Source organism: Carassius gibelio, chromosome B15 (assembly GCF_023724105.1).
Source record: "Carassius gibelio isolate Cgi1373 ecotype wild population from Czech Republic chromosome B15, carGib1.2-hapl.c, whole genome shotgun sequence".
Lineage (NCBI taxonomy): Eukaryota > Metazoa > Chordata > Actinopteri > Cypriniformes > Cyprinidae > Carassius > Carassius gibelio.
Genome location: NC_068410.1, coordinates 20375048 through 20401634, shown reverse-complemented (window position 1 = coordinate 20401634; position 26587 = coordinate 20375048). Strand labels below are relative to the sequence as shown.

General features: G+C 36.7%; 2 protein-coding genes across 2 annotated transcripts in view; one reads left to right on the top strand and one right to left on the bottom strand.

The window, feature by feature from the left end:
* LOC127973071 (serine/threonine-protein kinase pim-2-like) overlaps positions 1-3282 on the bottom strand; it is a 59365-nt gene extending 56083 nt beyond the window's left edge. The window contains exons 1-2 of the mRNA XM_052577101.1: positions 2997-3282; positions 2850-2894 (exon numbers count right to left, since the gene is read on the bottom strand). Coding sequence (XP_052433061.1) covers positions 2850-2894; positions 2997-3039 — 88 coding nt within the window. The 5' untranslated portion in view covers positions 3040-3282. The remainder of the gene's footprint in view (positions 1-2849; positions 2895-2996) is intronic.
* A 1346-nt stretch (positions 3283-4628) lies between these two features.
* gab2 (GRB2-associated binding protein 2) overlaps positions 4629-26587 on the top strand; it is a 90721-nt gene continuing 68762 nt past the window's right edge. Inside the window, exon 1 of the mRNA XM_052576639.1 lies at positions 4629-5264. Within this exon, the coding sequence (XP_052432599.1) occupies positions 5193-5264 (72 nt within the window). The 5' untranslated portion in view covers positions 4629-5192. The remainder of the gene's footprint in view (positions 5265-26587) is intronic.

Below are 26587 nucleotides of genomic sequence, written 5' to 3'. Positions count from 1 at the left end.
ATAAAGTTTTGTAGTAGAATTGTACTTGTGGAGAAGAACTCAGCTTCTGTCAAGCCAGGTTTGGACCAGGTGTTCATGTTGGTCCTGTAGATGCTGAAACTATCTAGAATATATCCACACAGCATTCTGAACAAGAGGATGCTCAATGCTGCCTCTGTTTGTGTTACACAAAGTGCAATGTGATAAACGCTGGACAACTGACGAACTGTAGACGTCCTGAAGGTCCTTCCAGTCCAGCATCTTAATAATGTCCATCACTGGATTGATAGGTCAACGTTTTGGGGAAGGGCCTTGGGCTCTTTAGACTGGATGAAATAAACATTTTTGGCCTTTTTTTTTATTTTTTATAAATAGTGATTTTTACTCCGTCTTGGGTAATTAATATTTCTATTGAAAAATCCCTTGTACTCACAATACTGATACTTTCCACTTGTTTTGACTTTTTGACAAATTTTACTGCTACCTGATGGAAAAAACAATTAATATACCAGAGGATGGAATACCATAACAAATAAAAAAACAAAAAAATATATAAATTTAAAGTGTGCATTTTCATCCTACATTTAAAAAATAATACTCTCTCTCTCTCTCTCTATATATATATATATATATATATATATATATATATATAGTGAATTTGCAATAGAAGAACCATTAAGGGTTCTCCAAAGAACATTTCAGTGATCAGTTCTTAAAGGTGGGGTAAGTGATTTCTGGTAGCCAATGTTGATATTTCAAATCACCAAAACAAACACGCCCCTACCCCAAAAGGGTCTCGCCCCTATTTTAATAGTTCCGCTCCACACATATGTACACAACCCAGACAACGATTATGGTGGAATCAGCTGTGGCAGCTGGCGGAGGGTATGATGTCATCATTAAGTGAAAGCAATATGGTTTGCGTATACTATTTATTTTAACAACATATTAGTTCTGTGAAATAAAGCAAAACCAATGTTACTCGCCTATCGAGAAGAAACAAAGCAACCTCGATGTGGATCGAAGGCCTTCCCGCTTCTTGAGTTCTCTTCAGCGATGTAAAGGTGATCCAATATTTACACGGGTTCTACTTCTTGCCTTATCGTAAGCCATCTTTTGTTCGTCAGATGTTTCTTTTTTTGTTTCATCTCTATCTTTCTGTCATCATTTGGCTTGGCTAATGTCTGTCCTGTGCACTGAGCTCTCTCTCTCTCTCTCGTCCCCATCATGAGTAGACACGCCCCTTACTGCTGATTGGCTACATGTTTGTTTTGGTACTCTGTCCGACTCAGTTTTCTAAAGCATTTTTAAAAAAATACATACCCCAACTTTAAAAGAACCATTTTATTCTTATTGTGATTTAAATATTTAATTAATCTAAATAACCGTTTGTGCAGTGGATGTTGAAAGGTTATTCATGGAACCCTTAGATGCTAATAAAGAACTCTTATTTTAAAGAACAAGTCTAACAAGTCTAGTCAAATCTCAAATCAAATAGTTTTTAGCTCATCTTAGGCTCAGTACCTAAAACCAGTCATGGTAAACAATCCTGTCCAGATCAATCCGACGTTCTGGCTTTTGCTGCAGAAGGGAGCAGATCAAATAGCAGCATTCTGTGCAGAAAGATGGAAGAGACGTCTGATTATTACTGTAAACTACATCTGCTTTTATTCTAAGCAGTAAAATCTGCTGCATTATCCATATGTCCATCTCCAATAAAGTTTCTGTCTTAGAGTTGTACTTGTGAAGAAGAACTCACCTTCTGTCAAGCCAGGTTTGGACCAGGTGTTCAAGTTGGTCCTGTAGAAGTCGTAACTATCTGGAAAGTGTCCACACAGCATTCTGAACAAGAGGATCCCTAAAGACCAGACCGTCGCTGGCTTTCCATGGAACTCACCCTTCAGTATGTACTCGGGAGGGCAGTACATAACTGTTCCTGGAGGAAAAGGAGTTTGTCTGGTGTTTTAGTCATTACCACAGCATGTCTTCTTACCATTAAGTATTGAGTTAACTGATTCACAAGAGTTTTTAGAGATAAAACACACCACTGAATCTTGTGTAGGCAGATTCTGTCAGGACACTGCCACATCCAAAGTCAATTAGTTTGATTTGGAGGTTCTCCAAGTTTATCAGCAGGTTCTCTAACTTGATGTCCCCATGGTAAACTCCACGTCTACAACATGCACTGGCGGCTAGTGTTGCCCCAAACATGATGAGCTTCGCTAACTTCTCATCGATGCTGCCTCCATTGCGTTGCACAAAGCGTAAAACATCCATGCAGTGTGAGAAGCGCTGGACGACAATGACGTAGAAGTTCTGCTGGTCCTGCCAGTCCAGCAGCCTAATAATATCCATCACTGGGCCTTTATTGGCCAGAATTGTCAGGGCGACTTCTTTGGGAAGGGGCTTGGGATGATCAGGCTGGAAGAATGAAACATTTTATGATGTAGAATTGGAATTTAACTCAGTCTTGGGAAAGTGTGTCTAGTTTAGTGAAAAAAATCACACTCACAATGCTGATATATTCCGTGTGTTTTGTCTTTTTGACGAATTTCACAGCCACCTGATGAACGAAACAAAAAAACAATTTATATGTGTAGGATGCCATAAATTATTTAAAAAACATAGCCAAAGCATTAATTTTAATCCTACACTCTTAAAAATAAAGCTTTTCCAAAGAACATTTCAGTGAACACTTCTTAAAAGCACATATTTTTCTTAATGTGGAAAATATTTTGATCTTCATGAAGCCGATAAAGAATCTTTATTTTTAAGAGTGTAAAGGCCAAGAGCAGTTGATGTTAAGTAAAAAAATAAAACCTTAAGTCTATCCTCTAAACGAGTCGCATTATAGACGGCGCCAAATCCACCTTGACCCAGCTTGCTGCCAATTTCATATCGGCGGCAAATGTTGTCTATTAAAAGATGAAAATAAAAATAAAAACAATGTTTAGTGGTACTGGTTTAAAGATAAGGGCATGTGTGTGTTATGTTTGGGATTGTGGCAATAAACTCACCTTCAGGTCTCGTGTCCACTTCATTGCTGTCCAACTCTGTCATCAGAGGAGACACTTCACCTGCTCTCACACTGACTGGAGCATCGTGGACTTGAGTTTGGAGGTCTTTCTGCACCAGAGGCTCAGCAGCAGGAGGGACTTGAAGAACACTGGTGTGAGGTTCCTCGAGATCAGTGACCTCTACAGATCTGCAGATGGGCTGTTGAGGCTTCTGATCTAAAGAGGAGAATACCAGCACAAGATGTTAGGTAGCAGTGACTAAATAAATAATAAATACATTTCATAGCGACAGAATTTGTTCACCTATTAAACATGCAAACATAACTATCCTGTTACACTTTTACATTTATTATAGAAGAGAAGCTAAAAGACTCTCTTACAATTATGAGACAGGAAAGTTCCCGTAGATATTCATATTTAGGTGTGAATAATTAAGTGACACTTAAATATAAAGAGCTCCAGAAAATGAATTACAGTTTTTACTGTAGGTTCTCCCGGATGTTTCTGTCTCAGTACCTTGGTCTTTCATCTCATCCTGACCTGAGCTCTTGCTTTTGGTGATTTTTTTCCTCAAACGGGAAGAGAACCATTTAAAGAAGTGGCCCACTTTCTTTTTATTGCTCTTCTTTTTCTCTTTCAGAGGAGAGGTGGTAAGCACAGTTCCCTCCCCTTCATCAACAGTCTTCTCATCAGGCCGATGAGGATGATGTTTCTCTGCCGTGTCGGGGCTGGATTTTGGGGGTTTACTGTGAGGGAGGTCGTAGACCTGCTCGCTCTCTATAAACGGTTGTACTCGTGAAGTACTCTGCCCCATGATAATTTTCTGTCGTGTATCAATCAGACTTCAGCAGCAACAAACTGAGAAACCTAAATGAGTGAAGTGAGGAGCTCTGTACGGTTTTAATACACGCGCAACATTCTAAAAGTTCTAAGTTTCTTTGTGACATCACAGCGGCTCTGACGTAGCTGAGGAAATCGGAGGGGGAAAAAAACTTTACAAATACAAATTATGGAGTCTTGATTAACTATTAATGGGATTTGTTAAACTCTGTTATTATTGTGAAGTTTAAAGGATTATATATAAACATTCACAGACAAAACAACAACAACAACAATAATAAAAATAAAACCTTTCTTGTGTTCATTTCTCAGTCACAGAAAGCTGCAGCATATGACTGCCTCTTTCTGGATGTATAACCCAGATGTAGCTAATAGCTTTAGTTTGTCGGTTTTATTTTCTTAACGCCTTTCCAGCATCTATGGCTATATCGCGCTTGCGAGAACAAGTTAATCCATACACAAGTCTGTTATATTGACAAATATCGTCACAACATAAGGACACAAACGTGAAAGGCTTTATTTAACAAGCAGCTACTTAACATATCCACCGTTACTGAACAAGAATAAAATCTCTCCCTTTCCCCAGGAAGCAATTTCGAGAAGCTTATTAAATTACTTTCCAATTAATATATAATGCAATAAAATCTGTTTGTTTGTTTTGTTTTGTTAACCCAACATAATACAAGGGAACAACTTGCGTGTAAATTGAGATCTTGCATTACATAAATTCGTCCACTAAGTGGCGTGTTTCTCAAACAAATTAATACGCTCGTTAAAGTGACGGCTGGTTCAAATTCTGGGAAAACACTCGTGCCCTCTGCCAGCTGAGGCTCATTTTATAACATGAGGCAACAGGCTGCAATTTAAAGAAAATGTTATTTTCTGAGAAATGCTTACAAACTTTATAAGACTTAAAAGAGGGGTGAGATAAACTAACTAGGCTATATGTGCGAGTCGGTGTCGACGCAGTGAACTCCACGCTTGTGCTTCATTGTCTCTGTTCATCCCTACAGTGAGAAAGAGTCCCGTCCCTTCAGTTCAGAGGGCGTGGTGTGTGTATGTGTGAGTGTGAGTGGGAAAACAAACAGCATACAACCAACTCTACTTCCTACATCTGCGTACAACTCGAGCATTTCTTCCCCTCAGCTCGCGTCAAGCGTCTCTCCTGCGCTTAGTGTTTACACTGAGTCCCGCTGAGCTCAGAGGACGCGTCCCATCATCACTAAATGACGCGCCGCAGCGCTGCAGTTTTACATCCACACCACAGCTCCACGCGCGCTCAGCATAGATGGACCCGCATCATCTGAGGACTTCAGAGTGATATTACCGTCGTGATTGTGTTTTTCTTTTTGTAAAATGAGCGGAGGGGAAATCATCTGTCAGGGATGGTTGAGAAAGTCGCCACCCGAGAAGAAGCTCCGGAGATATGTAAGTGTTTCAAACGCTATGTTCTTCTGTGTTAGAATATTGTGCTTTATGTACAGTTACAGTGATGCACAAAGCTGTGCATAACTTTTATTAAACAATTATCTGAAAGGAATCTATTCATTCTTATAATTAAAATTAAGGTGAATGTTAATTTCTAATTCAACAATATGTGCTTGACTTTGGTTTTGTATGAGAGAAAAAAAGTTGAAAATAGAAAACAACTTTGGACCGGCTTAATGTGCCTTGCTGGTCATGCATGTGTTTAGATAACAAGTGCCCCAAATCCAATCCATCTAAAACCAGAAAACAGACCAGCCTGCTTAGACTAGTCTAAAGGTTTTCTTTTGTTTTTTGTTTTTTTTCCCAAGAAGATAATCCTGATATCTAAAGAGCAGGGTGTCTGAAGACTGCTATAGACCTTTTTTATTTTTATTTTTTTATAAATAGTGTGCATAAAGATGAGCTTTACATTAACTTGATGACGGCAATTGAGATGTACTAAAATGAAACAAGGTGCATCTGACTGATATTGTTTTTAATGTAGATCATTATGTCAATATCTACACAGCAGGGCACAATATGTAATACTGGTTTCTACATTACACAAATTAAAAGTGCAGTTTGAATATTTTTGCTAATGGTACACATCTTGCACATAAAGAAATTAAAAGCATTTTTGAGAAATTGATCAGTCTTCTAAAAAAAAAAAATACAAAAAACCCTGAAGGCTTCTATATGGAAAGGGTCTGCCACGCTTGGGTGATGCCATGTTGAAATCACATGACCTGTCATTCAATGAATGTTCATTCAGTACTCCTATTTTGGACCATAACCTTAATTTTTTTTTATAACAAAAAGGAATAAAACATAAGCACTGTATGAAACTATGGCACAAAGTACATTTTCATTTAATCATTTAGCAGACACTTTTATCCAAAGCAACTTCCAAAGTAGAAGCAATTAGACCAATGAGAGAGCAACAATATAAAATTGCTGTGACATGTCTGGGTTAGTCTAGCACAGTGCGCATAGCAAGTTTTAAAAAAAAAAATATTTATATACATAAATTAGACCGGATAGAATAGAAGTGCTAGTATTAATTGGTCAGATGATGATGAAAAATATGTGTCTTTAAATGTATAAGATGTATAGACGTGAGATGCATCCAGACCAGTAGGTGTCAGTATGGCCCGAAACACTTCAGGGCATATTAGATCCAGTTAGCTGAACATAAACAAATACTTACTAGGGGTGTCCATGGTTAACCGGTTAACCGATTAACCGTTAAAAATTGCGTAACCGAGTGAAACATTTTGCTCGGTTAAGTTACGTCAATGGCGTGCATTGAATTTAGTTGTAATACATTTTTGCACCACCAGAGACCGCCAGAGCGCTCCCAGACATTTGTAATGTCCACAAGAAGAAGTCATTTTTCTAATATGAACATTATGAAGCGGGCAAAAAAAAAGTACAGCGTTGGAGCACTTTAAAATTGAGAGTGACGGGGCAAAATGCAAGTATTGCAATACAGTGCTTAGATATACTTAAAGTAAAACCTTGTTGTTGTAATATCAACAGCCAACACCCGGGCTTCATTAGGCCGGTCAGGACACACTGGATGCGTGGCGAAAGCATCTCAGCTGCGTGGCGTGTCTGTTTTTAATTCGGCTCCCATGTTAACAGGTTAGAGCTTGCCGACTGCCTGCGTGAGACGCGCGGCTCAGGCGCGGCTCGACGCGTGCATGCTAGAAATAGAACCGACGCCTTGTTGGAAGCGTTTCCAGGCAAAGTATAATAGGAAAATATGTTTATATGTCATTTTGTACACAAATACATATTAATTCATGACATTTTGATATTTGAAAGTCTATGGGTTGATATAAATTCAGATATAAATGTAATTAAAGTAAATAAATAAATAATTATCGATTTTCAAATATTGTACCTGTCAAACATACTCATAGTCATAGCCTTAGCGAGGCGGCCGCGGAGTCTGCTTGTTATACATTCTAGGCTTCTTCTCAAATTCAGATTGTGTTAATGGGCGGCATTATTAGGCAGTTTTAATAGGACAATTTGACCGGAGAGATTACATTTTGTCGGATTTTTTTTTTTTTTCGGCCAATGTCCGGAAATTACTATGGTTATGGTTACTATGGCACACTATGGTTAACCGAGTATTAACCGCTAAGGGCCTCGGTTAACGGTTAATGAAAAACTTGAAAACGTGCAGCCCTAATACTTACTGAGTGAACTTTTAATGATAAGGAGACCCAAAACAGCTGAAATCAAACAAGTACTTTTACACTATTTCTTCAGTTGACTAAAAGCATTAAAACCAAAATTTGATGACAAGGCAGTGGATACATTTGACACAAGGAGAAACGAACTGCTGTTTATCGGTCATGTTGGCACGCTTCGTGGCTGTTGCTGATAATAGATCGACATATATGTGTATATATATGTATTTATATTATCAGTCAGGACAAGGTTACTAATCAGACAAGTATATTTATCTCTTTATTGTTGTCCTAGCTTTAGCAGGTGCAGGCTGTTTTGCACTGGCATCTAATGTAAAACCGAAATAAAAACCTTTGACTAGTACATTTTAAGAACGCACAACTATGCATTTATTATTTGGGATGACCACCAATAATAGCTGCTTTTTAATAAGATTATGAGTATTATAATCTGGACTTAATTGAACTAAAGAAGCTGTGCACAAAGGGGTTTGAAGACACCACAGAGACACCGTCTGTCTCCTAATTCTGTTTTGGACAGCTGTCTACGCAACTGTTCCTATTAAAAGAGCAGAAACTGTTTACTATCCCTCTCTCATCCGATATTAGCTTGCTAGTAGCCAGTTGCTGCATTATTGTAAACTGGAGACCACCGTTGGACATGTGGACTCCTTATATCCTTCTTTGGTGGCTGAACGTTGGAGACTGTTGCTTTCCGGTGTGCCAAAGCAGATAATGCGTCCTTCACAAAAGCCGGGAAGGCCTTTAGTCCTACATTTCATAAATACAGCTGTCTCATATTTATCTACAGCGTTGCATTACAGGACTTCTCCATCCTCCTACCTAACTTTGCCATGATGTCATCTCACTTTCCCATTCTCTCGTTCTCCTTCCTTCTCTCTCGGTTTCATCAGGAGAGCCCGTATCTGTATGTCCTCAGATGCACACATGCTAGGTCATTTCCTCATTGTCTTCCACATAAAGCAGCCCTGTCTTATGTGGAGCTGCACAGGAACTGTTCATGTCAAAATAAGTGGGCAGCTGGGGCTGGGGAGAGGAAAAGCAGACACATGTTTACCTTATAAGTGAAGGTCAGTACTCCTTAAATCAAAAAACGAGTTCGCTCACAAATGCAACATAGGCTCATTGGAAAAACACACGCCAACTACGTTTTTGTGAAACTCTAAAAACATTCCCATTGTATCCGTACAATTCTCTGCAGTACCCAGCCCAAATCAACTCTAGAGGCAGTAAAGCAACAACATATTTTATTATGATTACGTAAACAGATTTTACATTTAAAAAAGCCACGTTCACATAGCTATAAAGATAACGATATTAGCGTTCTCACCAGTGGACTGTTTATTCTAAACACACACTCGTCTGCCGCTTTTAATTCTTGTGCTCATTATAGCAGGATGGATTCTGATTGGGTGTCAGTGTTTGTATCGTTCGTCAGCTAGAAAAAAGTCGTGAAGTGATTCCAACGTATCGTTTCTCTGTGCCTTTTTTCGTCTATGAGCCAGCAAGCCTCCCGGTTTTTATCCAAAATATCTTAAATTGTGTTCCGAAGATGGACAAAGCTTTTACGGGTTAGGAACGACATGGGGGTAAGTGATTAATGACAAAATTTTCATTTTGGGGTCGAGTATCCCTTTAAATAGTCGGCTCCATATCCGTTGCTTTTCAAACATCGTAAACTTGCTCGGTGGCTCACTTTGTACTGTATTGTAAATGTTTTTATTTGATGTTTGTTTTGGTTAACCAGTCTGTTTACTGTAGGTGGTACTTTATTGTTTTTAAACGGGAAATAGTATTAACCCTTTAGTGCCTCTCACTGGACAATTTAATTCTGAATTGCTGTGATGGTAACAACAACCAGCATTATAAAATGTTGCCAGATTCCCATTAATCCGTTTTGGATAAAACTGAACAGACTTTTAGCGCCACTGACGGGATATCTACTTGTAAGGGTTATGATGTCATATTTTGCACAAATGTTTTTTACACACTTTTACACCTTTGTGTTGGAATATTAAATATTTTATGGTGCTTTATTGTTGTTTTTATTTTTATTTGTTTGTCTTTGTGGTGCTGTTGTGTTATGTCACAAGACTTGCGTAACAATTGAGAAAATTATAACATTTTTGTATTTAATGGAAATTAACAGCGACATATAATGATAGTAATTTCACTTTTGGCCCACTTTTAGTCCACAAGCTGGACATTGTGATCTTGAGGTCTTGCATCCAAAAATCCACATAACTAAGGGTTAAAAAGGCCAGGTAAGGACATTCAACAGACATTCTCAAATCAGCTAGACAGGGAAATGCTTGTGCCAAAGGGACTAATTGTCTCATCTAAAAAAATTCCTTCCACTTAAACAGGCTGCGCTGGACAATGACAACCATTAAGGGCACTGAATTGCTGTCATCTGACATTACTGACATGCTAATGCGGAGAGATATTTTAAGCGGCTGTGGATTTCAGCATTCCTCTTGTAAGGTGTTTTTGGGAGAAAAAGAACTGGAGCGGTTGGGCTGGTTAATGATTGATTGGTCCTTTCGCATGTTTTTGGATTAGTAAAGAGTTTGACTCTCTCATTTAGTTTGTCGTTTGCCTAGAAGTACTATGGCTTCTTTTGAAGTTTGAGAGTGAATGCCAAGGCAAATACATTACAAGGGAAATTTGACTAATGCATTCTCATTAGTGATTGTGAGACTTTAGCGAATGTATTATGGATGGATTAGTACTTTCTTATTCTATTCATATAAAATGCTCTTGATTTTGTTTTTCATTCTTCGGACTCCCTCAAATTCCAAATAAATATTCAGGTAATAATTTTGTTTTCCATTGGTTAAAAAAACAACAACAAAAAAACAAGCTTTTCATGCTTTCCAAGTTCAGGTGTCCTTAAAGTAGAACAGGTAAATACACGCTTTGAAGGTATCTCCTTAACGTCAATCCTCTCATGTAAATAGTATGCAAATCCTCATGGCAAACACCCTGGGCAGTTACAGCCTAGTAACAACAGTTGAAAACGGACGTAGTGCATTTGCTGATGCTTTTTATGTCCTTTCTGAGAGCGTAGTCTATATTTGCTTTAATGTTTTTTATTATATTTTTCCAGTTTTTCTTAATTTAATCTTGTCTTTTTTTTTTTTATAGAAGTATGTATTTGCAATAAAAGTATGACTGAGATAAAGATATCTCGGTTTATATATATATATATATATATATATATATATATATATATATATATATATATATATATATATATATATATATATATATATATATGATGCATTAGAGAGAGCATGAAAGCAAATTAGTAAATGAACACACATCTGCAGCAATATCAGTCTCTGGCCCCCACTTGTTTTATCAGATGGAACATTCCGTATATTAAGGTCCTAAATAGCCTCCTAATTCATGATGGTAATCCAAGAGAAAACCGATTCTCATGAACAAAAAAAACAAAAACAAGGGGGGATTATGAGGAACATGTCTAGATCAAGCTTAAACACAAAACTGACTGGAAAAAAAAGAAAGAAAATAAGTATTTTGAAAATGTTTTGCATAAGAAAAATAAAACTTCAAGGACGATCGTGACCTATTTAGGACCTATTTTAGGATCATTTAGATTTTTTTTTTTTTTGCATTGTGATTTATAATTTTCAAGAAAATAAAGCACATTATCTGTACTACTGCAATCTGTCATGATGTAGTCATTGTTTTTAATTAAATATGATCTTATACTGTACCTAAAAATACTGTGAAACCATTATTTTTGTATTATTATTATTATTATTATTATTTACTGAAGAAAATGTATTCGGGAAATCAACCAATATTATATATAAATACATGAAAACATTTTATAAATTAAAAAAGCATTTTGAAATAAAAATTAAATTTTTATATATATATATTTATTTATTTAATGAATTAGAAAAAATAATACTTTTATAAAACCCTTAGGGACCTAAAAATAGACGTTGTGATAGTAGACTGGTGATATTCACCCATATATATATTTAACTCCATCATTAAGATTGTCCCACTTGTCCGTCTAACCTGTGAAGCCGTGCCAAAGGCTTTGTCACTACTGACTGCAATAAAACTGAAGGTCGGAAATGGACAATTCTGGCATTTCCCACCACAGCTTCTCATTTCCTTTTCCTACAACTGCCACTGGCTTCCTCTGTGTCGGCTGTCATATGAATCTGTTAATCTTTTGTAGGCATTATAAATGCCTGAGCAGAAGAAGGTGACAATATCTCAACTGTGCTTGTGTAACATGAGCGTTAGCAGTAGTTGGTACCACCCACTCTGGTCCTGATCTGACATCACCTCCAAAACACGTCTGTTTGCATAATTCATCGCTACATTCCTGCATGATCATATCGGGGGAAGTGTTCTCTCCCTACACCACATGTCCTCCCTACATTGTGTTGTTGTCTGGAAAGTGTACTTCATGTGCATTTGAAGTTGTTTGTGTGTCTGCAAGTTTCCAGAGCCAGCACACAGACAGGTTCAGAGTCACTGTGTCAGCTGCCGACCATGCTGTTGTTTTGCAGAGGGGCGCTGGGAAGTCCTTGCCCTCCGAGGTCAGAATCGAACACCTCCCAGTTCCTGCTTTGACAGGCAAACCAACGCTCAAACAGACATTCTCCTTGTTTCACATCATCTGACACACATTGGATTTGCTCTCAATTCCGAAATTGCAGACAGCTGGATGTCCTTTGAGTGCTGGGAGACGCTCAGCGAAATGTGTGCTCTAGGGTTGAGTTAATGAGTCTGTGTACTGTAGATTACTATTCAATGCCTGGGAGTTCAGCAACAGTCACGACTAGGGATGGTTTTTGAGATTTGAACAAACCCATGACCTTAAGAGGAATATTCTGGGTTCGGTACAGTTTAAGCTCAATTGACAGCCCTTCAAAAATCTGTTTCCATGTTTGCCTCCTTTTCTAAAAAAGTAAATAAATCAATACGTATACATATCTGGGTTGCAGTGAGACACTTGCAGTGAAAGTGAATGTAAACACTGTATTGCCACAAGACTAATAAACAATGTGGGAAAGCTGCAAGTTTCACATCCTCCAAAATTTGCCCCATTTATTTCAATTCTAAATGTCTTATCCTTGATTGTTGCATCTTTTTTTTTCAATTAATATTGTACTATTACTTAATATTATTTTATTGTCTGTTTCAAAAGTATGGCCACAAGAGATTGGCTAAATAAAATCAGTGTTTTTAGTGTGAAAAAAACAAACAAAACTTTTGTGTGTAAAATTTGTATTGTGGTTTTACCATCAAGAATTACTAGCCTTTTAAAAATTCCTAGTAAATCTTTCATTATACAATTGGCGTAATGGGAAGCTCCTCCCCTTACATGAACGCAGATGAGCCAATGGCAGTCGAGTATCAGCTGCACGGGGACCAGAACTCGGACATCTTTAAGTTCCAGCGCCATCGAGAAAAGATGTGCCACGGTTACTTGTAATACTGATTTCAGGTTGCCCGAGAGGAAGGGCGATGGAATTTAACCTAATCCATTTTCTAAACCCAAACAAGAGACTTTAAGGCCCAATACCAATTCTACCCCTTAGCCCTTCCCCTTTCCCCTACCCCTCCGTTTCGCGTGTTCATGTGAAGGGGTAGGGGTGTCTCGATTCTCTTTTGGTTGGAGGGGAAGGGGTAAGGGGAAGGACCAGATGGCCCTCAAGCGAAGATATTTTGGGACCACACTTCAAACGAAGGGCTATGAATTATCTCGGCAACAAGGCTGCTACATTGTACAAAAGGACACATAAATGTAAGCTTTTTTGGCATAAATAAAGATTTTAACGAAAAGTAATCAATTGTTGTGTGTTACATTTCAATTGTGAGTTCATATTAATGGTCATGTTACTCAAAGGAATGTTCGCTAATATTTGCTAACGTCATATCATTACAGACTCCATGATAGTTCCACAGCATATGTCTGATCAGGGCGATAACTGCTGTAGACTAATCCCCCCAATAATTAGAAATCGCTAAACCATTTTCTCCAATATTGTCGATTTGAGGGAGAGAGAAATGGAAGTTGCGTGTGTTCGCGTCTGTGCGTTTATCTTTTTAGAGTGAGTTTACTTAATAACAGCGATTGTATCCTCTCATCACTGGAAAATATACTGTAGCGATTCAGTATTTAAACTGTATTTAATAAAATGCGTGGGGCAGCGTTGACAAGCTTATTTTCTCCTGGATGTGTGAGCTGCGCAATTTCCGATATGTGTGTGTCAGTAAGCAGCTCATTAATCCAGAAAGATAATTAAAGGCTCTAACGCACACCAGTATATGTGTGTATTGTAAGAGCTAGACAACGAATAATGATGTGTGATGGCATAGTAGTGGTGTCCCAATCCTTAGGGGACTATTTTCTCCCCTACCCCTTGACACTCTGTTTTAAGGGACAAGGGGAAGGGGTAGGTGGAGGGGTAGGGGAAGGGGAAGGGGTATAAAATATAATTGGGATTGGGCCTAAGACTTTCATTTGCTTCAGCAAGGTATTTTGGGCTAAAACTAGCTAACTAAACTAAAACTAGCTTTTCCCGCTTTCATTATGATCTGAAAAACCTTGTTTCTAAATTAATCTAGTTACCCACCATATATTGTTATATAATCTAGTTACCCACCAAAATATTTTATATAGCCTATCCCTCCATGGCATTTTAAAGTCCCACTTGAATGCATCTTGACAAGGTGGTCCTTCTGTGTCCAAAATGTATCAAAAACATCTTGGGACCAGGTTTTCACACTGACAGCTGTCATTGTAAGACAGTTAGCAACTTCATTTGTTTGTCCGAATTAGCGACAGTAACTAAGGGGGGCGAGGCTTACAGGTCAATCGTGGATTCAAACTTTTCATCAGCTTGTTTTCTTTTGGTTAGCACAAGTTTTGTATTTCTTTTTATAACTGATTGATTGTAGGCCTCGATTATCAGCTTTAGTCCAGTGCGATAATAGTCGGGGTCAAAAAGCCTGGAGAACAACATGAAGGTTAAAGTTATTTGTAACACTTTTGTTGCCATGAGATAATAAAACTGTGAATCCAGATACGCTAAAACTGAATCAAGCTTAGCGTTAGTTCTGGCAGGTCACGTTAGTCAAGCTTGCATCAGCTTACTCTCAGCTGATCCCCATCTACCTATAGGAATATGGCACCTATATAAGCATTCATATATAAGGTCCCTCTGTATTATCAGCAGTTTGCATTGCTCTAAAGCTAATTAGCCTCCTCCATCCCCAGCTCCTCCTCTGTCAGTCGGGATTCAGCCTTCGGATGTTCTTTTTCATCGGACTAATTCTAAAATGTGTACATAAAATTCTATAACTTTAACGATTTCTGCAGTACTTTTATGTTGGTTCTGTTATCTTTACCCTGGGGGGTCGCTGCTCTCCTCCGTGCTAGGCTGCATTGCCCAGCAATCATCTTTGACGATAGCGGTCCTGACAGAAATATATATATTTGCATGTTTTCACAGAAGAATAAATATTTATATTTTTTAAATAAACCTTTTTTTAAAGAAAACAAATCAGAATGTCTTACTCCGTTTCAATATTATAGCCACAAAACATGAACAAAATATGAGTGTAACATGGTTTTAGCCTTAAAGTATTAGCTAACCTTTTCTCCGTAAAGTTATTTCCAGTTTAACTAAATTGTTGCCATGACATATTGCTATAAATCCTAAAACTGTATGCATGTATTTATTTAATGATTGTGGGTGTATGTGGGTGTTCTTTTTTTTTTTTTTTTTTTTTTATTTATTTTTTTTTTTTTAGAAAAATGAGGAACAAAAAAATCTATTGAAGGAGGAACCCATTACCTCATCCATATCTAGCTACTGCAATATCATATCTTTCACCTGGTAGCCGACAAAACACGCACAAACAGAAAAGAACAGTTTTGATGACAGTGATGATTGTTTTGTTTCCTGCTTGTCTCTGTCATACTTTGTATGAGACATAAATTGCATCATTAATCCACAACAGGTTATGGCTTTCTTTATATGAGCCTCTTATTTGACACACTTTTTCTGACCTTTCTTTAGCCAGGAAATTACAGTCAAGACGGAGGATCTTTATATAGTAAATAGCCTGGCCTTCAGCATGTCCTGTGGAGCTACCTGTTTGTGTTGTAAGCTGAAAGCTCAACAGCAGCGGCAGCATGTTCCAGACTTCCTCTGGATGGCACCTACAGGAAATGTTCAGCCCCAGGTCTCATGAGGAGGGGAAATGAGTGGGACGTGTTTTGGGTTTCTTGTGACTTTTTTTTTAAAGTGTGTTTTTATTATAGGAAATCAAATGCCACTGATAGTGATCTTGTGACAAAAAAAAGTTTGAGTGCCTTTTATTAGTTTTTATTGTCAAGGTGTCAATGTTTGTTTTGATCATGTCCATATATACTTTATATACTATAACTGGCCATGATCAAACTTTAACAATTGACAGGAAAATTACATAAAAGTAGATCTATCTATCTATCTATCTATCTATCTATACACACACACACACACACACACACACACACACTAGGGATGTAATGATTAACCGCAAGCCGGTTGAAATAAATAAACGTGACGACACAAACCATACAAAGTCCCCATAAGGCAAGTCATGTCACTTTGAAAAGCCTCTCATGCATTCAAATGCAACTCCAATATCATCATGTCATATCATCACTTTGAAACATAAAATTCTCCCAAACTGTAAATTTAATATTTGAAATCACCAATGAAATCTGACAACAACTGTGCCATGAATGTTAATTTTTCTCATATAAAAAGCTTATTTCATAATTAAAAAGCTTATTTTCAGCTTATTTTAGGTCAGCTAGTGCACATGCGCAGTCCTAGGCGCACATCTCAGAACTGACTGTTTCTATAGCAACCGGGACTTCTAATGATGGCTGCAGTGATGCGCTGATGTTACAGATTAGCGATTGGCTCTTTCATTCAGAAGGCGGAGCTTCCTGCGATTGATTGGCCATGTTAAGCATTGCATTTTTACCCTTTCGAAACTATACGAGTGACACATGTTGGGAATTCTGTAAACTGTCTCATTTAGAAGGCTGCGCCCTCTGGAGGTCACATCCTCTGTAGGATGCATATACGAAGCATATACGAATTAAATGAGACACACTTCGTCGGACGGGCAGAAAAATAAACAGGAAGTATAACGTTGCTATGCCAATTTAGAGCATTGTTTCGCTCTCACACTACTTAAATTAAGTAAAATTGTTTCTAAATTTGCAAAATAATAATAATAAAAAAATGCTTTTGCTTTTATTTTGTTCAGTGTTTGTAAAACAGACATCTGTTAGCGAAAAAAAAAATGTGAACTCAAATGTGAACTCCAGAGATCGCAGCCTTCTAAAAGAGACACAGCTGTATAGTATACTATACTATATGTGTGTGTGTGTGTGTGTGTGTGTGTGTGTATACATATATATTAGGGGTGTGCCGGTTTCATAATTGGTGATGACGGTTATGACGTGAGTCAAAAGTGACGGTTCATAACATAACCGTCGGGGGTGGGGGCTTCTGCCGTAGAGTCAATTGGTTGTTCTTGGAGATAGCGGGTTAACTCCGTATCAGCGCCACTCTGATCGGTAAAGGGGCAGAGATTTCAGACCTCCGTTTATTAAGGAGATCTGTCACAAAACTCATCATCCGCACCAACGTTTTTTGAGCAAATTTCAAAGCCGCACCCGCCCGCCATCCACTGATTGTTTTGCGATGCAATGCTTTGCTGATGCGAGCCGCAAAAAAAGCCATTGTCTGTTCTAGAAAGGATGCAGCAAAGATATTTAATGCTAATGTATGAGGCATAGGCCTACGCAGAGTTTCATTTATGATGAGATGCGCTCTAGTTCACAGTGCAGTGCAAGTGAACGCGGCGCGCTGGTGCTTCCATGTCACGGTTATCATTGTCTGCTATATTTGCTTTTTATTTATTAAAATACATGCAATTGGTTGATGAAACATTTATTAAAATTAAGATAAAATTAGTAAAGGTTTTCTACAAAGCAAAATTTTATGAAGTGGTAAATATCATGTCTGACGATTTACAAAACTTTATTAAGTGGTAAAAACCATGTCTCCCAATATATTGCGCATCTTATGATCCTATCTAAAAAATGAAAATAATTTTTGATAAAAAATGTTTTAATGAAAAATATTTTAATGACACGGTTTTGGCGGTTATAGAGTTCTAATGACGGTGTTCAACTATAACCGTCGGTCTCACGGTTATATACTAACCGTCACACCCCTAATATATATATATATATATATATATATATATATATATATATATATATATATAATATGTATGTGTGTGTGTGTGTGTGTGTGTGTGTGTGTGTGTGTGTGTGTATATATACACAGTGGGGATCGAAAGTTTGGGCACCCCTTGCAGAATCTGTGAAAATATGAGTAATTTTCAAAAAATAAGAGAGCTCATACTAATTGCATGTTATTTTTTATTTAGTACTGTCCTGAGTAAGATATTGTACATAAAAGATATTAACATTTAGTCCACAAGACAAAAAAATTGCTGAAATTATTAAAATAACCCCACTCAAAAGTTTGGGAAGCCTTGGTTCTTAATATTGTGTTCTGTTTCCTGATGATCCTCGACTGTCTTTCTGTTTTGTGATGGTTGTGCATGAGTCCCTTGTTTGTTCTGAACAGTTAAACTGAGCAGCGTTCTTCAGAAAAATCTTTAAGGTCCTGCAGATTCTTCAGTTTTCCAGCATCTTTGCATATTTGAACCCTTTCCAGCAGTGACTGTATGATTTTGAGATACATCTTATCACACTAAGGACATTTGAGGGACTCAAACACAACTATTTAAAAAGATTCAAACATTCACTGATGCTCCAGAAGGAAACAAGATGCATTAAGAGCTGGGGGGTGAAAACTTTTGAACATGATGAAGATGGCCAAATTTGTCTTATTTTGTTGAAATATAATTGTTTTCCATTTAGTTCTGCCCTTCGTAAGCAACAGAAGGTACTTGTATGTTTCCCGGTACACAAATTAAGTACAATTTACCTTGATCTTCAAATTTGAATCTTTTTAAATAGTTGTGTTTGAGTCCCTCAAATGTCCTTAGTGTGAAAAGATGCATCTCAAAATCATACAGTCACTGCTGGAAAGGGTTCAAATATGCAAAGATGCTGGAAAACTGAAGAATCTGCAGGACCTTAAAGATTTTTCTGAAGAACGCTGCTCAGTTTAACTGTTCAGAACAAACAAGGGACTCATGCACAACCATCACAAAACAGAAAGACAGCCGAGGATCATCAGGTGACCACACAGAGTATTAAGAACTAAGGGTTCCCAAACTTTTGAATGGGGTTATTTTAATAATTTCAGCATTTTTTTTTTGTCTTGTGGACTAAATGTTAATATCTTTTATGTACAATATCTTACTCAGGACAGTAGTAAATAAAATATAACTTGCATTTAGTATGATCTCCCTTATTTTTTGAAAATCACTCATATTTTCACAGATTCTGCAAAGGGTGCCCAAACTTTCGATCCCCACTACATATATATATATATATATATATATATATATATATATATATATATATATATATATATATATATATATATATATATATATATATATATATATATAATACACTATATACCGTATTTTTCGGGCCCATATGTCGCACTGTACTATAAGTCACATTCATTTAGAACCAAGAACCAAGAGAAAACATTACCGTCTACAGCCGCGAGAGGGCGCTCTATGTTTTCAGTGTAGACTACAGGAGCACTGAGCAGCATAGAGCGCCCTCTTGCGGCTGTAGACGGTAATGTTTTCTATTGGTTCATTTCTCTCGGTTCATGTCAAATTAATTTCGATAAATAAGTCGCACCAGCCAAACTATGAAAAAAAAGTGTGACTTATAGTCCGGAAAATACGGTAGTTTTTGATATTAAAGTTCATAAGTGCAGCGCTGCTTTGTTTACAGTGGAAACCAAGGAACCGCTTTAAGCGCCACCTGCTGGCAGAGAGTGAATCTGCTCAACTGATGTTTCTTTTTCATGTAGATATTTTTTATCTAGTTTCACAAAACTGAAGTCAACCCGCTCGAATCATGAGTTGAGTGAATCGTTACATCCCTAACACACACACACACACACACACACACACACACACACACACACACACACACAGAGACACACAGACACACACACACAAGCTCAAAAACCTCCATTGTGTCTTGCTGCCTGTTTTAGAAGTTAATTTACAACTGGGTGACATTAATTTAAGTCTTAGGCAAGTATCTGTAGTCTTCCAAATTTGCAAAGTACGCTGACTAATTATGTAGACTGGTAAGAAGTACTTTTATTGTCCTACAGCTTGAACAGATTGATAAAACATAAATAAAATTTACATTTATACTATGTTTGTCCCATAAATGCTAAATGGAATTATGGACGTAATCATGAAATAAAAAGAGTCTTTGAATCGTTTTGGAGATATTGTTGGGTAAATTATGTTGATATTATTTCTAATTTACTGCATTAGGACATTCATACATTTTAGGTTGGATATTTACTTATGTGCTTTATTATTTATGCAGATGCATTGAAAGACCATGTATTTATCTAGTCATTAATTTTCGTAATCCACCTAACTTTTTATTCTTTTTTATTTTTAATGCTCAGAACTATTTGTTTATTTTATAAAAAGACGTAAGATGTCAATAGTTAAGCTGCAGTATATTGTCTACTCCTTCATAGAATACAAAGCGTTTGGGATGCAGAATGTTGCACCGGTATCGACTGACTTCAGAAATGACCCTGATACCCTCCCCATCACTTTCCAGAAAAAATGGTTTATACAAATGGACACAAATTCCCAATGTTCTCTGTGTCCAAATGCTCCAGTGCTCAAGGGCTTTGTGGAGATCTATTAGTCGATTATGTTCTGAGATGATGAGCAGTTATTATGAAAAGTGATCATTAAAACATTTGTCTGTTTGACGGTTGAGGCCACCCGTGCATGTGATGTCATCATATTAAAGATGTGATTGCGGCGTTTGGCGGGGGTCACATGGCACACAGAGGGTCGCGCTTGATTAAAATGATGGGAGAGGGGCTGTGTTGGCTTTGCTCCATGTCTACTTCAGAAATGGGCCCAGGACAAAGCCCTGTCTTATCACAGGCGGTAACACACGTCCCTCTCACAATATAACGTTATGATCGAGGCTCTGGACTCTGAGCATAACTTGTTTTTCTATAACAAGCTATAAAATATTTTCTATAAAAACGTTACTATCCTGGCAGTGACACATAGCTTGTTTTATATTTAATTTAATTACATTAATGTTATAAGTTGATATTTAGGCTACAATAAATATGTTAACTGCTACTATGTAAAAGGTAAACTGCTGTAAAAAGCAACTTATTTGTTTAAAGTGTTCGCAAACCAAATGTTATTACACTTTTGTTCATATAGCAGTAGGCCTACTTTTAAATGAAAAAAAGTGCACAAATCACTACTTTTGAATGCATTCTTAGTTTTGTGCATAAAAATGTGATTAATTGCTTAATTGATGATCAAATGTTCACTTACAGAACACAATCTTTTAGAGGGCTGTTTACAAGTACTGATATTCATATATGTTTGGATGATTTTAATCATATGTGCCAAAACACAACTAATTTCTTTAGGTGAAAGTAAACAAAAGAAATGGCAAAGTTATTTAATGCCACCTATAGATCATCTTATAAATTAGCTTTGTGATGTGTGTGATACTCTTCATAGATCATGTTAAATCATTATCACCCAGTATTGAAATGCAGGAGCGGCCTGTTGCATTTCCATCAGTTCACAAGCTCCTGATGGACTAGTTAATCATTCTTGTTGTCGTTGAGCAACTTGAATTTCCGACAAGTTTTATCTGCATCAAAAATCAAGCCAAAATGGGGTTTTAAGGTCTTCAGATGCTTAATGGTGTTAAACCACTGAATGTTATTTTGCTCGCACTAAACACGCAGTACATGAAGCTTATTTTATGTCAGCTAATGCCACAAAATGTAGCTCTAAATGTTGGCATTTAAAAAATGTGAAGATCAAATTCAAAAACAACAGCAAGCCTGAAAAGGAAGTCCTCTATTTGCTTTTATATAATATTATTCTGTTAGCTTTGTTGACTATTAAAGAATTAGAAGGCCAGATGGGAAAAGAAATTGCAGCTGTTTGTTTAGACGCATTACTGTTTGCTTGAGGTTGGTAACATTTTTTTTTATTATGTTTTTGAAAAGTCTCGTGCTTAAAGGGATACTCCACCCCAAAATAACATTTATGTCATTAATCACCTACCCCCATCTCGTTCCAAACCCGTAAAAGCTTCGTCCGTCTTCAGAACACAATTTAAGATATTATGGATGAAAACCGGGAGGCTTTCTCTGAATATTTCTCACTCATTTTGTGTGTATTTTGTGAATCATTTGCACTGTTTGTATTGTTGCAAAAGACAATTTGTGCAATTCTTTTTACTACTTGCTGCACTGTTTGTGTTTATTGTTCACCCTCGGATTGAAAATATATTTCTCTGGAAAAAAATAACAAAACCTTTTTTTGTTTTGTTATAATATAACACTCTTTCCATTTTCTTTACTCCCTAAATGATTTTGGACACATCTCTATTGTTAGTAAACGAAATAGGCCTGTTTTTCATTTAAAAGCGCAGATAACAATATTGGAATAAATGGCAATAACTTGCTTGGGGAATGTTATATGGTAACACAATTTTACTTGGAAGTGTAAAAACACCCAGATACAACTTTCTAAAGAAAAAATATTCCAACCTTTAGGAGTTTCGGTTTGAGTACACTGTAAATGCAAAAAAAAACATCGCTTTCTGATGCACAGTGTCCCCCTTTAGAAAAATTGTTCAATGTCCAGGCTCCTCCGTTGCTTTAGATGAGAAACCCTTTAGCATTAATATGCCAACGCAAAAGGATTATGGTTAAATTATATATTGGGCAATAATATTGCCATTTATTGCATATATGTTGGGGTGTGATTTTTCAATGTAAACAATCACAACAGTTTTATTTAAATTACACTATTTACACATTTATGAGCAGGTAACCCTGCCCCTAAACCTACCATTTGTCAATAAGACACAATATATAACAGGCAGATACATCATAAACCATACTATACCATACTATACCATCATAATTTATTAAAAATAAATGTATAATCCAAGTCTTTCGAGGCAAAATGATTACGATAAAACCTTATGTTTTACTCTCTTCTTCACATAAAGGTATCGTATGGCTTCAGAAGACTCGGGATGCAACACAATATGTTTGTAATGCTTTTATACTGCTTGTTTATGGTTGGTTTTTGCAATAAATACCTGTGACTGTACTTTTATTTGCCTGTTAGGTGTTTTATATTGTTCAGAAGTGGGTAGGTTTAGGGTAGGAGTGGGGTTACGTGCTCTAATGAAAGTATTTATATAAAATTATTTATATTTGATACAAATGCATGAAAAGCATTAAATTAAGACAAACAGCTGAAAACAATGGAGGACTCTGTGCTTTGAAAAATGGGTAGCTTGAGCTTCCAAAAGCGACACCAGGATGTCCTGACCAAGAATCAATATATGACGAGTTGGAGTGAGACTGTGTTGCAGAAAGTTGTTATTATTATTATTATTATTTTCAGTATTCTGTGACAAACAGAAATTTGAATTGGGAATCTTCTAACATTTTAAATGTCTTTTACTGTTACTTTGACTTCAGATGGCTTATGTTGTACACTCATCTCGTCCTTATTAGAACACTGTCATCCTTTGAGTCAAACCCAACTGAAGTGTGCCCTGCTTACTCTCGTTCAGTTTTCAAACACAAAAACAGCACAGATGGCAGAGAGCAGAGGAAGTGACACAAAGAGTTCTGATGAGCCAGAATGCTTTGCTGTCACTCAGCGCTCTCATGCATGGCTTTATGAATGGATCAGGGCGCACATTCAGCCCTTGCTTTAGAGTTTTAACTCTTTTTTTTCAAATATGAGTGGGTGTCGACTAAATACATTTGATTGGATCAAGCTATCAGCACTCAATGGCTTCATTGAGAAGTGACGCATGTGTCTTTTGCTTATCAGGGCTCAATGTTTGATACGTTTGCTGGTGCTCTGCACCTTGTTGAGGAGACTGCAGAAGGTTGCAGTTTTAGCTCTGCTCATTAAACAGAATGAGATCATCTAATCATCTGATGTGGACCTCTGTCTTTAATCTGTCAGTCTTTCACTCCTTTTCTCACTCCCTTTTTCAGTTTGCACTTCCGCCCTTCCCTCTTTGCAAGTGCTATGTGATTCTCTTCCAGTAAGTAAAGGCAATCGCTCTTCATTTGGTTTGCTAGAACGGTTTGCTAGTAGAACGGAAGAAACTGAAATGTTAACAAGATGATTCTCATTTGTTTTGACAAAATGAATATATTTTAAGATATAAATATGCATATTTACGTTTCGTAAACTGACTTGAACACACCTGTTCTATGACTAAAAAATTTCATTTTCATTTTAAAATTTGAAGGGTTTTATTGGGATTTTAGATAGTGCTGTCGAAAGATTAATCGTGATTTAATCGCATCCAATTTTTTTGTTTGCATAATATATGTGTGTTCTGTTTTTATTATGTTTATTATATATACATATTTATTATGTGTATGTATATAAATGTACATACATACAGTATATATTTAGAGAATATTTACATGCATTTATATATATATATATATATACATACATACATACACGCACGCACGCACGCACGCACGCACGCACGCACACACACACACACATATATATATATATATATATATATATATATATATATATATATATATATTTAGGCTATATTATAAATAAATGTTAAATATGTTCTGAAATGTATACATGCATTTGTGTGAATTGATATATACATAATAAATATACACATAATACACATACATATATTATGTAAACAAACTTTTATTTGGAATGCTATTAATCGCGATTAACTGTTTAACAGCACTAATTTTTTCCTAATCTCTTTTTTTTTACGTAAAAAATATAAAATGAATAAAAATAATCCCAATTCACCAAAGCTAATTTGTTTGTGTGAAACGTTAAATAGTACAAACCACTATTAATTGATGATTCAATATGTGTAAAAATTACTTTTTTTTTAAATATTCAAATGTTTACACTCACATGTATTACATTTGAATTATAATTATATTTCCTGTTTATTGATAACCGTGGATGAGTCTCTAAATTTAAACTTTTGTTAAAAATAGTATCAACCTTTTTAACATCTTAAAAAAAGCAATATGGAAACTAAAAGTAAACTTCTCCAGATTTGCAGTAGCACATGCATTTAGATTTTAAAAGATTTTTGTTTCTCTTTAACGTAGATATGAATGCTGGTTTTCAAGTCATGTGGTACATGCATTGCATGGCCAAAGTTATGTGAATACCCACTTTCAATGAAAGTTTCTGGCTATCTCAGCTGCATCCATTTGTAACAGGTGCATAAAACCAAGCTTACAGCTACTGCAGCCTCCTTAGACAAACATTCAGACTTGAACATGATGCACCAAAGCACTCAGTGACCCCAGTGTGCTGCTCTCATAGAATGCCACCTTTCCAACAAATCGGTTTGTCAAATTGTTGCTTTGTGAGACCTTTTGTGGTCAACCGCAAGTTCTGTTATTGTGGAATAGAAATGTCTAGGAGCAACAGCTCAACCACAGGACCGTCATGTGCTGGAGCATGTTATGTGTAAAAAAAAAAAAATAATACATTCAACTGACTTCAACTGCAAAGATCGGTTCACCATACATTTCATGAAGCATAAGTTAGTTTTCTGGTTTTCTCTGGTCTCCTATCCTGTTCAGGTCAGTTTGTTTGCTGGGCTTAGAAGGGTTTTGGGGACTTCTTAATCTGGGTTACACAATCTTCTTAATGAGTTACACTTCACCATTCTGTAGTCTGATGGATGAATATTGTTTCTGTGAATACCAGGCAACGCTAGTAGTTTGAGTGCAAAGTGCAGTCGGTTTGGGCTAGACCCCTTTATTCCAGAGGTGATAAATCTTAAATAGCCCAAAATATGCTCATTTAGATTTGCATATATGCTAATTTTGGGGGACTGCTAGATTACATTTACATGATTTAATGTTAAAACGTATATACTGTACATTTTTGAAGCACATCTTTCACCCTCTGTCTGATGTTTTAGTGCTCATTTATTTAAAGCACTGCTTTCTGAAATGTCTACTCTGATTGGTTTGCTGGCCCAGTCTGTTGTGATTCGTCAGCGTCTTAGAGTATGTGTTGGAAATGTAACACCCCTACCATAACTAACGTTAAATGTAGCACCTGAGGCTTCCTGTATTATATCTATGGCAACTATGGTGTTGTTATTGGAAGTCTATACATTTTTCTCACATTGAAAAAAAAACAAACAAACCGTTTCTCCTCAACACATCAAAATCACTCAGCCAACTGTTCTTTGAGGACAATGCAAATGTGTAACATCATGACGTTCAAGCATCAGTCAAGATGTTCATGAAGACTTTCATTCACATCAACACACACACATAGAGCACATCAAATATGATAAACAGAAGTTGAATCATATTTGTTTTGTATGTTAATGGTGAACTAACATTAAAGCCCTGAACCAGAGTGTGTGTGGTTGGAGAGTTTTAAAGTGTGAAAGCATGAAATCCAAGAAAGCTCTTGAGTGTTTGAAGGGGGTTAAACCAGTGGCCATCCTTAAAGGGATACTCCACCGCAAAATGAAAATTTTGTCATTGATCACTTACCCCCATGATGTTCCAAACCCGTAAAAGCTTTGTTTGCCTTCAGGACAAAATTTAAGATATTATTTATGAAAACCGGGAGGCTTGTGACTGTCTTATAGACTGCCAAGTAAAATACACTGTCAAGGGTAAGTGATTGATGACAAAATTTCCATTTTGGGATGAAGTAATCCTTAAA